Raw genomic sequence first — 13,119 nt, 5'->3', positions numbered from 1 at the left:
TCCTTAGAAATTCTTGCCCCGACCCCCACACACAAAATAACTACAGTAAGGTAATGCATCTGTTGACTCAACTTACTGTGGTAACTGTTTCGCAATATATACATATATCCATCATGAAGTTGTACACCCTAAACATTCACAATATCATATGTCAATTATATCTAAGGAAAGCTAGGAGAAAAGAAAAAAAAGCAGTGTGGGCATTCCTGGGAACAATGAGATGGTGGGGGGAAAAAAAAAACCAGAATGCATTACTGTTTGAGAGAGGAATGTAAAAAACTCACTAGTTTACTATGTTAAAAAAAAGATGGCACATTTATTGCTACATAAATGTTATATACATATTGTGTTTTCTGTTACAGTGACAGAAAAAATTTTGAACTTCTTGCTGCTGGTTGAAAAGGTTTATCAATAATACCTTGAATTTGACACAGGATACAAATCTGCAATAAACCAACAATGGAAACTGGAGAACAAGATGAGAGGCAATTCATCTCGAACAATTAGCTCTTACAATACTCCATAGGTACTACACGGTATGCTAGAATCCTACTATGGTCTTAAAATGCTATTGTAAATTTCTGATATTAATGAACAGGTTATGGTAAATAACCCTACATTTTTACTACCTAATATAATAAAATAAAGTAAGAAACTTTTTACTGAAAACTTTTCGATTTCAAAAATCTAGAAAGAGTAATATTTAGAATTCAAGAAATTTTCTTACAAGATTATTGTATAAAAGACTAGCTACAGTGAAAAATAAGCCAAATGTTTTTTTCTTTCTATTTTATGAAGGAAAGCTTCTGGGCATACTGCAGAGTCTAATATAGCGAAAAAGACAACAAGCTCCGAAGAAAAAGGCCAGGCAGTGGCATATGTTCACTCACACATCATAAGCAACAACTTCTGTTTAGCTGATTAACACTGAAATGAAGAACAAGGCCACAGATAAGAGTCTGATGTAATTGGAGAATACAGGCAAATTAAAGTAACCAAAATGTCCACTACGTTTACAAAAGAGTGATTTGTTAGGAACCATCCTGATCGGAGGATCTGAAGTTCTGTCTTAATTGTTTTTGTTCTTTCAAATTAACAGAAATCTTTAAGTTACATAGTGATTTGGGTCCTTTCTTCTGTGTGCTGCTGATTGCCACTGTTGATATTGGCTATGAGGAATTATTAAGCCAAGACAACCTTGTTCAGCATGTTTTTCTCTCCCAGGGTTGTTGTGGTGGAAGACAGGTTTCATGGAAGTTCAAAGTGATTATTATGTCTTAAAAAACAACTCTTAAGGATTAGAGACAGAGGGGTGCCTTAATGCACAGTATTAAGATGGACTGACTAGGACTGGTTTGATGCTAATCTGGCTCATCTTCTTGGGACGGGGCAGACGATTTGCAGTTGATTACATCACCCATCCAATTCCTCCCCACTGACCAGCCATCCAAATGACAGAGAAGTAAAGGTGAGAAGGAGGACACACGCGTGACCATTGCTCTTATATTCCATTAGGTAATTAGCCTCAGAGTGGTGTGTTCATTTATCACACTACCTGCCTTATTGACTACTGGGTTGTTATGTTCAACATAATCACAGCCTGAAAAATCTTCTTTGTATTTTAAATCCATTTTGTGCTTACTTACAGCTAACACTTTACAAGTACTATATGTAGTACTTACTGCTTGGAAAACAAAGCAATTTCTAAAAAGTAAATTCTTCACTTGTAATTTACACTTCTTGCTATTACAAGCTTTACTATGAAAACCTAGAAGCTTGAAAAGTCTTGGTTATTATTGGAAATAAAGCAAATATTTATTTTGGGGAAAATCTAGGGGACAAAATTTCCCCTTTTAAAATCTTAGCTAGGCTATGGTCACAGATGGTCTCTGCTTATCTTTGTAAGGTAAATACGCAAAGCACATAGAGCTACGTGGAGGACTCTGGACTGTGACCATAATCTATTCAGATTCAGAGACCAAATACAACAGCCACAACAAAAAAATAAAAACGAATGAAAAAATGAACACGAAAGAAATGCTATACCAAGTAATATTCTCCTATTTCATGGAAAACACTATTCATATGGCAAAAGGACAGGAGAGGGCAACAAAAGACTTTTCCCTTCCTTTTTAAGACACTAATAGGTATGCCGGGAATGCTAAGGGCCAATGGTTGTCACTGCTTTGTTCTCTGCACGTGAACAGCTTTAACTAATGCTGGCATCAGCTGAGTGGAGATCAGCTTTCCACATTAACTTTTTCCCTTTATATGTAGACCTTACAGTTCCATAACAATAAATAAAATTTGTAGTTACAATGCATTTGTCAATTCAGTTTAGGCACAAGGCAACTTCCACGGTGAGTGGAGAGATCGAGACAGTCTCTGATTGTGCAGAAGCGACACACTGCTTGCAACAAAATGATCTGTTGCAAACATCTCATGGGTTGACGTTCTATCTGATGAGCTTCCTATCTTCACTTCTGATGGAAGTGTTGACCAGTTGCTTTGATCGTAGGATTACATTTGCATTTCTTGCTTCAAGTGTTTTTTTTCTTCTCCCTCCTATCAGGTTTGTGTCTTCAGATAATCTGAGTTGTCCAAGTCCTTATGAGGAGAGGTCACCTTCTATCTAGCCTATTGATAACTCTGGAACTGTGGCAGGGAGAGCCAAGGGAGAGAAGAGAACCAATTAGGACATCACTGATAAAAACAAACACCTTCCCAGAAACAACTTGGTATTCCTCATTTATGCCCAGGTTGACAAAAAATTCATAGTTACATAACTTACACATGTTCTTTCTTTAAAGGTATGACCAAAATGGCTTTTCTTGATGCATGTGGTAAGATTTCTAAAGGAGCTCATGTAAGTATGTGGCAATCATGTGAACCTTAGTTTTGGCGACATGCAGGTGGGCAATGCCTGAGCTCTGAGGGTCTGCGCGTCCAGTTCTCAGTGGGGAGACACCGTTAGGACATATTTATTGCTACATCTAGTTCACTGTACTTTGTTAATTGTTTACATATCTCTCTTTTAAACTGAAAGTTTCTGAGGGCGGGGACCTCAGAAAACAAAAGTTTTGAATAAAAAACCTTTCACTTTGAACTCATTTTTACATTGGTTTCAGCTCCTGGTCCATAGTAGGTCCTCAAATAAATGTTTGTTCAACAAATTTATTAAGAAAATTTTACTCTATTAGTACAAATTTTATGTTTATATTCTTAATATAATATATATAGTAGTAGCTCTGAAATTTCCCATTTCAGCCATTTTGGATGGAAACAGTTTTAGGAAGAATCATACCTTTCACTTTCTTATTAAACAAGGACCACAGAATGGTTTTAAATTAGAGTGATGCTCTTAGGGATGGATAACCGCAACAGACAAAGCTACTTCGCCTTATATTACGTGGTGGCAAATTCTTGCACTGTTTAGTCAGTCATTCTGCGGTCACCCATTTTTATCAACCATTTTGATTCTAGTAGTTGATTATCTCTTACTGGTTTTAATCTGCTATCCAGTTCTATAAAGAATAGAAGGTTATCAGGTGAAACCAGATGACTGACTTCATGAAATTAGCTAACTTTAAATGTATTTTAATTTCATCAACACTAGGCCTTTGAAATTTTATGGAACAAAGTGCATCTACTACATTTCTTATAACCTTGAACAACTCCCACCCCTCCTCCCTCACACTTTTTAAAAAAAGGATTCTTTTTGATAGATGACAATGTTCAAGGCTTACTTTTAACCTAAAGTTGGGGAGTTTCCTCATAAGAGAGATAAAAATAGAACTACGAAAGCAGTAGGAGATACAGAAGCAATGAAAGAACAGGAAGTAAACAGTAGGAGAGAGATGTGAGGTAGGGAAAGCTGACTGAGGGAGAGCTAGAGAGAGACTGGGAAGAGAAGAGGAGGAAATGCGTGCAACAAAGAAGACAAAGCCTCTGGGGCAGGCAGTGCCACACTGAATGTGAAGTGCTCTTCTCAAAAGCAGCAGGCTACCTGATCACAGGAAGGTGTCTTTACATAAGCTACCAACTTACAAAGTCGCTTCTGCACGGAAGAACACTGGTTTGTTTTTAAAGACCTTAAAACATATTTTTGAATAAAAATATTTTTTCATGATATTCTATAGTCTCTACAGGACATGAAGCAATGGCTTGGGTTTTAGAGGATCTGTAATTCCACTAGCTCTTCTCTTTGACAAGCATAGTCTTTATATTGCTGATTTTCTTCCTTTTTTTTTTTTTTGGTGGGAAAGGTGATTGAGAGCTTTTTCCTGTGTGCTAAGGTTTGAATTATAGTTGACACCTAAATAATTACATCAAGACTTCCCTTTCTTTGTCCCCAAATGAAATCATCCATTTCTGTCTAGTTTGATCCTAAGAAGGATATATGAAGAGGTGGTAGGAAATCAATTTCTTCAAGTAAAGTTGGGTTATTAACTAACGTCTGTAGTTTACAAAATATTCTATCAAATGCCAAATGAAATGAAATTCAAAATGAGATATCCACAAAGTTAACAAAATGAAATTGCACTGAATGTATTTTTCCTGCTCCAAATCTCACATCCATTTACTTTTACTTATTGCTTTTACTCTGTGGATTAAACTAGGAAAATAACTATACACTGGTAAAGGCAGGTTATAAAAATGAAGTTCCCATTTCTATACCTAATCCATGCTGCAAGCTGTATTTTGTTACTGATCCAAATATTTAATTATGTTCTATATTAATTTCTGTCACAGCAAACATTAACCTTATAACTTATAGATAAAATGAATGTATATATTTTAAGAAAAAGATGGTTCACATTATCTAACTACTTGGACAACAACCTGCTACCACTGTTGTCACTTTGTTAAAAAAAAAAAATCACAAAGAAGCAAACTGTATTTAATTCATGAACAGGAAGATAAAAAACCAGCCTTTTAACAAGTAAATTCCCTAGAGAAGGATGCTCTGGTTCTGTCGTACACAACACTTTTACATTCCTGAACAGATTCCTGAAGGTGAACCTGATATTCTTACAGGAGAAGGAATATGAGTGTTACAGACTTGCATTAATGATTCAAGTGGAAGAAAGCACCGTTTTATGTATGAAGATCTCCTGATAAAGAAGAGGCAGATGGCTAACAAAAAAACTGGTTGATGATGCCACCAAGTACTTCTAGATAGGGGAATGAGGACCACCAGTGGTAGCAAAAGTACTATTTGCCAGATAAATCAGAGGACTGTTTTTTTCTTGGATCAGAATAATATTCACGTGAGGGAGTATACATGGTGATCTAGAACATAACGGTCCCGAATTCTTTATAAATCAAAGTATACTTCCCTGCTGGCTCAGATGGTAAGGCATCCGCCTGCAATGCAGGAGACCCCAGTTTGGGAAGATCCCCTGGAGAAGAGAATGGCAACCTACTCCAGTATTCTTGTGTGGAGAACTCCATGGACAGAGGACCTGGCAGGTTACAGCCCATGGGGTTGCAAAGAGTTAGCCATGACTGAGCCACTCACACACACACACACATAGTATCACATTTTAAAGAGAACAGTAATTTGGTACAAAATGGCATGGGTTCTCTAACTACACAGCAGAAAAATAAGCTGCTGGATTCCAAATTACATGCGACCTTTATCATGACCAGTGCCACCAGAGAATATAAAGGTTAGAATTCAAAGGTTCTAACTTAACTTTGAGATGAACTGGAGGACTTCCATGTACTTTTTCATACACATACTTACCTGGCTGCTGTTTACATATGACCCATAGGGTTGGTAGTTTCACTAAGCCCAGGATGGGTTCCTGGCAGTGTGGTTGGTGGCTCTGCCGATACGGCAGAAACTTTTTCTTCTTCCCTTCGCTTAAGGCAGGCTGCTTTGGGGTTAAGGTTCCTCTCTGAAATAAGGGAAAATAATTATCTCATTAGAGTCACAAGTTATGAATCACAGACTCTTGGGTCTTAAACTGAACAAACTGCTGCTATTTTTTCTTTTTGTGGGGATTACCAATCTCTCTGTAATTTCATTTCTATAATGAATAACACTGCAGAGGCAACAATGATATGCTCACAAAACACCTCAGCATTAAATGAGCCTTGAAACTTATACTTCTTACTGACCATACTGTGTATTCTTATTACTTGGTTTTCCAGGATTTGACTTGATCTACATCAGTATCTAAAAGCTGTTCTTCTACTGTTTCGTCCAAACACCGTAGCAAGTGCTGTTATTAGACTACTGAACCTCCTCAATGTCCTGCAAAGGTGTGATACTCTGAACTGCTACGAATGCTGACACTCTCTATGTACTGGAGAGGGACATCTGTGCTCTATCCAGAATTCTGCCAGTTCTGAAAATGATAAAGAGACACGCTCAGCCATTCCTCTATAGGAAAGTGTGCCAATTCCTCTAGGAAGAGAGGTAGCCTGAGTATATCCGTTTTTCTTCTTTGATTTATATGTAGGACGAGATGACTGAGATGTTCTTTCTACAGTTGGGGTTGTGACTGAGAGGTTTATATAAAAACCTTTACTGCTTTGTATGTAAATTAGATAGCAGAGAAGACCAAACGGAACTTCTGATGTGGGCATTTTCAAAGGCGCTTAAAGTATGGGATATTACCATATAAAATAAAGAAAATTCACTGAACTAAAGACCCACTGGATGAAAACCTACTTAGGAACAACAGTTCCTTTATAATTTCTCTAAATGAGTTGTAAGTACAAGATATTTAACTCATGATGCCTCCTGGTGTAGTTTTTTGTTTCAGTTTATAATATACAGTATAAAAGTTGCTACAGTTACTCTTATAAACTGATTAAAATATCTTAATGAATATAATATAAAAAGATCACTTAGTCTGTAATGAAAACAATACTTTGTATAATTTGTGATTTTTTTTTTTTACGTATTAGATTTTCTTAAAATGATGGCCCAGCTGAATGCAACATGGAGTTTTTTTTTAAATGCATCTCCTCTTTCAGGGAAAGTGAAAACATATTTGAATGTGCATATATCAAGATATATTTATAGTTCACTTCTGAGTTTAAAAAAGTAGGTAAAAGACTTTACTATATGGTAACCTTGCTGACTCTATTGATTACTACTCATACACGATGACACTTCATCATCTAGGCCCCTGAATTTAGGAAAATACACAAAGCCTATACAACTCTGGGGAAGCAATGAAAGAAGGAAGGTACTTAATTAATCAGGATAACTTATAGTAGAAATTGGCATGTCCATTATTATATAAAAATACCAGGAGCTGCTTCCTTAACAAGTGATTGTACTCTGACTGATGAGAAGCTTGTCTTTCATGAGGTGTCACATCCCCTCTATTGTGTAGGCAAGAGTCTCATACGATGACCAGAGACTGAAAAGAGGGCAAAATTAACACGTCAAATCCAAACAGGCTTTGAACACTCCCTAACCGAAACATTCTCACATTTCTCTTTCCATGGAACATCACTCTTAGCTAACAGCGCTCTTACTATGGCTCTGTGTCACACTTGATCTAGGAGGTATGACTAAGATAGCTGGGAAGGAAAGGACAAGAGCCAAAAACTCAAGTTAGACAAGATACTGTAGACCCCTACAATGAGTCAGACAACACTTAGGACTGGAAGAACCAAGAGAGTATGCTACAGTAAGCTCTACTAGTAGCTCAGACAGTAAAGCATCCACCTGCAATGCAGGAGACCTGGGTTCGATCCCTGGGTCAGGAAGATCCCCTGGAGAAGGAAATGGCAACCCACTCCAGTATCCCTGCCTGGAAAATTCCATGGGCAGAGAAGAGTGGTGGGCTACAGTCCATGGGGTCCCAAAGGGTCGGACATGACTGACTGACTACACACACAAGCTCTACTAAATGTGAAGTAAAGTGAGCTGTGATTCAAAAAAGCAAAAGCTAGTGCTGTTGCTTCATACTTCCTGGTCTGTGTGAGCAGCCCATGGCAAACATGTTATGTAGTCAAGAAGGCCTGATGTAAAGCTAAGAAGACTCTTTGTGACCCCATGGACTGTAGTCTGCCAGACTCCTCTGTCCATGGAATTTTCAGAAGAAGTCAGACATTCCCTGTGGGGCATGAGAAGTGATTGTCATTCCCATTCTATCAGGTGTCTCTCTCTTGCCCTCTGGTAGATGGCAAAGAATTTGCCTCTTTTATAATACCATATTCTTAACGTGTTTATAGCACAATTTTTGGCTAATTCAATAGTTACTTCCTATAATACCATGATTAGGTAAATATGTGTCATCATATCTATGTGGACACACAAATAAGTCAATAATTTTATACTGATTGTTTCTTTGTTCATATGGCTGTTTTTCCTGTAGCTTATAGATGCTTTGCTTTTCATTTGTTAATAATGCTAATTTTCCCCCTTAAAATTATCAAATAGATCTAACAAATGCCTCTCAACATTTCTTCCTAAAATCTCAAACACATCATCAATTATTTATTAATTCTATCTCATTTCCAGGGAAACCTTTCTTCTAACAGTATTCTATTTTCAGTATGGACTGGTTCTTTTCTAGGCCCAGCAGTTCTTGCTGCAGGATTTTCTTCTGCTACTCCTATGTGGTAGATCCTTTCTTTGTGCTATGCCCTTGGCTTTGCTGATTATGTCCTTACTTGGTTTAAGCATATGATCCAGATGCTCTCTCAGAAGTGTTCAAAGGAGGCAAAATTTTAAAGCCTTTGTGTATCTGAAATGTATTTATCTTTACATTTTAATAAATGGTTTGGGTAGGTACAGAATACTAGGTTGAATATGATTTTTCCTCATAGCTTCAAATAAGAAGATATATACGTATATGCAAAAAAGCAAGCTTGATGATAGAACTGCTCAAGGGCAGGAAGCTCGTATTAATTGATAACCCATGGTCTAGAACATAGCTGCCTGGGAGAGAGGAGATGCGCAATAAACACTTTGTTTAAAAAAAGTTTCAAATTTTGGAGGTATTGCTCCACTATCTCCTGGAATCCAGCACTACTTCGGAACTCTGATGACATTTTGACTTGTTCCTTTTTCTGTGAGCTATTTAAATGCTGTCTCTAAAAGCTTTAGGATACTCTTTTGTAACTCTGATGCTCTGAAATTTCATAATGATACACTTTAGCTTGAGGTAATTTTTAAAATCATTATTCTTAATAGAAGATTTGATTTTATGAATCTTGAGACATGTATTCTTCAGTACTTATAAATTTCCTGTATTATTACCATGATAATCCCTTTCATTCCTTTCTGCTCTTACACTATAAATCCTATCGCTTAGATGCTAGACTCCTAGATTAATCCTCTCTAATTTTACTAGTTCTTCTCTTCTATTTTTTATCTCTTTCTAGGAGATTTTTTCAGCGTTATCAGCTAACTTCTCTACTATATTTTTTCTGCTATCATATTACCCGAATATTTCTTTTTCATGGCTTCTCTTTTATGCATACCTTTTCTCTTAGAAGATATTTAGTTTTCAAAAAAGTTTCCTAATGCTTTTTGCATATTTTTGTTTTCTTCTGAGTTTCTCTTTTGTTTGGTTTGATCTCAATTTCTCTTTTTCACGCTGGTTTTTCTTAAAATCTTTGGTCGTCCTTTAACATAAAGTAAGACATTAACTGGTGGGCTTTACTCTACGGTAATCTAAAAGTGAGGCACTATTACTCAGGAATCCCTAAACCTGGAAGTCTTTTCTCTAGACCATTTTATTTTCTCTGGAAAATAATTATCCCATTTCCTTGAGGACAGCATTAATATACTCTGCTGCTGGCATCAGGGAAGCAAGGCAGAATATAAGGCTAGGGGTCCCACTGTTCAGCGTCATGCTTCACCCATTCCCTGTTCTTCATGTTCCAGATTTGCAGTCTTTCAGATTTCATTTTTTACAGTAAATAACCCCTCTGACTTCTATGGTAGAAGGGAAGAGAGGGAAAAAGTAGTATGTAGTACAGAGGAGACTTAGGGATCCAGCCTTACACAGTGAGCTCCAATGAGTCTTTTCTGTTTTGGGGTCTGATGCCTGACTTCTGCTTTTTCCCAATAATTAGTACCTCCAAAATCCAGAGATTTTCAGGGGATGGGCTATCTGCTTCTTGATGGTATTCCTCTCTGCTCCACTTAATTTCTTCTAAGTCAGTCAGTTACCACTACTCTATCTACTATCTTACACGTATTTTTTACTCTCTCACCTGCTATTATCTCCCCTTTATCCTTGCAGGTTAATGCCATTTTTATTCATTTCAGTGGTATATTATCAATGGATATTTTTGACCACTTTCAATGGCACCCCACTCCAGTACTCTTGCCTGGAAAATCCCATGGATGGAGGAGCCTGGTAGGCTGTAGTCCATGGGATCGCGAAGAGTCGGACACGACTGAGTGACTTCATTTTCACTTTTCACTTTCATGCATTGGAGAAGGAAATGGCAACCGACTCCAGTCTTCTTGCCTGGAGAATCCCAGGGACGGGGGAGCCTGGTGGGCTGCTCTCTATGGGGTCGCACAGAGTTGGACACGACTGAAGTGACTTAGCAGCAGCAGCAGCAGCATTACTATGTTTGACCATCTCATGAGGTGGGAAATTCCTACCCTACTGAGGGTAGGAAATTTGTTTGGGAAAAGGAAAAGCCTCAGGTGATTCTGAGACCAGCGAGATTTGAGAATCACTGTCCCAGTTTATTTATCTTCAGATTCACCAAGAGACTGGGGAACTAAAATCCTAATAGTTCTATTGTCCCTAAATTATCACAAGAAGAGAAATGAGTTTATCAAGCTGAACTATGAAAGAGTTTGAGGAGGAAGCGTTTGACCACTAATTTAATTTTTAGTAAAACCGAGAGGACAAACTTGAAGGTAATATGTGAAATCTGCTGAGGATTAGTAAAACAGTAATGATAAAATTATAGTCATGATAATGAAGAGGTTTAAATTGCCAGTGACAGACCAGATGGGATTCTGATATATGGGGCACCAATGTCCAAAAAGTGTTCTGGGAAAATCTGAGGCTTGGAAGGGAAGCCACTTCCTGTTTTTCTTAAGGATGCACTTAGACCCAGGTCTGGTTGCCCTCCTGGTGTAACGACTTGTCTAAGGATGACAGGATGTGAATAGCTAGATGTGGTCTTGGAATACCACCCCATTCCAAAGCAGGTATTCAGAGAGCCTAGAGGATGTCCAAAGTAGGTCATGTACATCTTTACAGAAATTGCTGGGTCCAGGGGCCACTGAGTGGGGCCCCTGCAGTGATGAAGAGACTTTCAAAAGTGAACACATTACCAAAAGAAGTCAAAACTGCTGCCGATAAAGTGCAGGGAAAGAAAGTGCAGGGAAAGAAAGTCTAAAGTGCTTCTATAGACAAGGAACAAGCATTATGGGCTATATGAATGCTTCAAAACTGAGAGAGCCAGCAGTGTTTTCCAAGGAATCTTACATGGATATCATGGTTTTTACACAAACCTGTAAAATAAGGGCTTTGGGTTTTGAGGTCCAGAGTTTAAGGGTAGGAGGAAGACAGGCTTTTATTAATATTAACGCAGTCCCTAATGAAGTTACAGTTCAGTGTACTTAAGTTTTATTCATTCTAATCAGTCAATGGCTCCTTATATAGTTTCCCAGAATGGTGTGGAAAAAGTCAGTATCCGTAACAATGACCAGGAAGTTAGCAGGCAGCTGGATAAGTCGAGATATTGGATACTCTTTTAGACCAAGGTTTTCTACTGTAGGGGCTTGCATGGAATTAAGACAAGGTCAGATCTTACAAGCGATTGCATAAGATCAGGTTTCACTAGCATCTACACTCTACAGATATTTCAAAAATCTTAAGACAACAGGAGCAAGCATCTGATTTTAGTGGTAGGTGTGTTAGTTATTGATCGTTCTTATTTATTAAAAACACTGGAGGAAAAAAATAGATGAATTAATTACTAGTGTATGTTTTTCTAAAAATGTGTTCAAATTCTCTGACTCCAGTTTCCTTAGAAAGAGTATTCCTTCTATGATCAGTGTTGAGAGTTCCTGTTGTAGTTAACAAGCATCTGTCCATTCCTATTCTTTTTTCTTTTCCAACTTTCTTTAAATAAAGTATCATATAAATAGCCAATAAATAAGGAAGAAAAGTTGCTCTCAATGAGAGAGGTTAGCGATGGGGTCTGGAACCAAATGCCACAATCTATAAATTTTTTGCAAAGAAGCCTAGGATGAGGCATTCGTAGCTTCAAATAAGAAGATATATACGTATATGCAAAAAAGCAAGCTTGATGATAGAACTGCTCAAGCGCAGGAAGCTCGTATTAATTGATAACCCATGGTCTAGAACATAGCTGCCTGGGAGAGAGGAGATGCGCAATAAACACTTTGTTTAAAAAAAAAGTTTCAAAGTTTCTTTAAGAGTCCATTAAGGGAGTTCCCTGATGGGTTAGTGGTTAGGGTTCTGGACTTTTCACTGTCATGGCCTGGGCTCAATTTCTGGTTAGGGAACTAAGAACTTACAAGGGATGCCATGTGCCACGGCCCCTACCCTCCCCCCAAAAAAGATTCCATCAAAATAACAGTTGGGAGAGTTGTCTGAGTCAACAGTGGATAAGTCTATGTAAAGCACACTTTTGTCCTTAGGGACACTCAAGCATGCCAGTACACATTCATCCAAGAAGCTCATGGCATTTCTGATGAGGGATCAATGAAGCAACTCTTGACACCTTACTGACATGCATACAAAGGACATTCATAGGAGGCAAAGTGAAGAGAGGCCATGACCAAACATCCTATTAACCAGCAGGGCCTCACAGATGCCCCAGGGGAAAGCAGGCAATAAACTGACTTCAGAAAAGTAGGGAAGACAGGAAAGAGCAGGGAGGACAAGTGTAGGCAGGTAAATTCAAGAGCATGGGATTCCAGAGTCAATAAGAACAAAGAGGCACAAGACGCTAATGCTGAGCGGCAGGCTGGCTGTTCACTGCACTGTTTCATAGCGTTGCTCTCTACTGGTTTGTGGGAAGCACTGAACCTACAGATACTGACCAACATAGTGAGACATATAGGTGAGAGAACCAGGGAAAACCTGACCTAGATGATGCGATGGCAGGAGTACTAGGAGAACACATAAACAACTTGCTCAA

The 13,119-nt window shown here is 38.1% G+C and overlaps 1 protein-coding gene across 10 annotated transcripts in view; it reads right to left on the bottom strand.

Moving 5' to 3' along the window:
* TCF12 (transcription factor 12) overlaps nt 291–13,119 on the bottom strand; it is a 390,660-nt gene continuing 377,831 nt past the window's right edge. For 8 of the 10 annotated variants that reach the window (XM_018054262.1, XM_018054263.1, XM_018054259.1 and 5 more), the window contains 2 exons: nt 5,750–5,903; nt 293–2,655 (listed from right to left, as the gene is read on the bottom strand). In XM_018054262.1, coding sequence (XP_017909751.1) covers nt 5,761–5,903 — 143 coding nt within the window. In that variant the 3' untranslated portion in view covers nt 293–2,655; nt 5,750–5,760. Of the gene's footprint in view, nt 2,656–5,749; nt 5,904–13,119 lie in introns of all 10 variants that reach the window. The other 2 variants (XM_018054260.1, XM_018054266.1) reach the window with 1 other exon arrangement.

The sequence above is a fragment of the Capra hircus genome, chromosome 10, assembly GCF_001704415.2.
Source record: "Capra hircus breed San Clemente chromosome 10, ASM170441v1, whole genome shotgun sequence".
Classification (NCBI taxonomy): domain Eukaryota; kingdom Metazoa; phylum Chordata; class Mammalia; order Artiodactyla; family Bovidae; genus Capra; species Capra hircus.
This window is presented reverse-complemented; position numbering and strand designations above follow the sequence as displayed.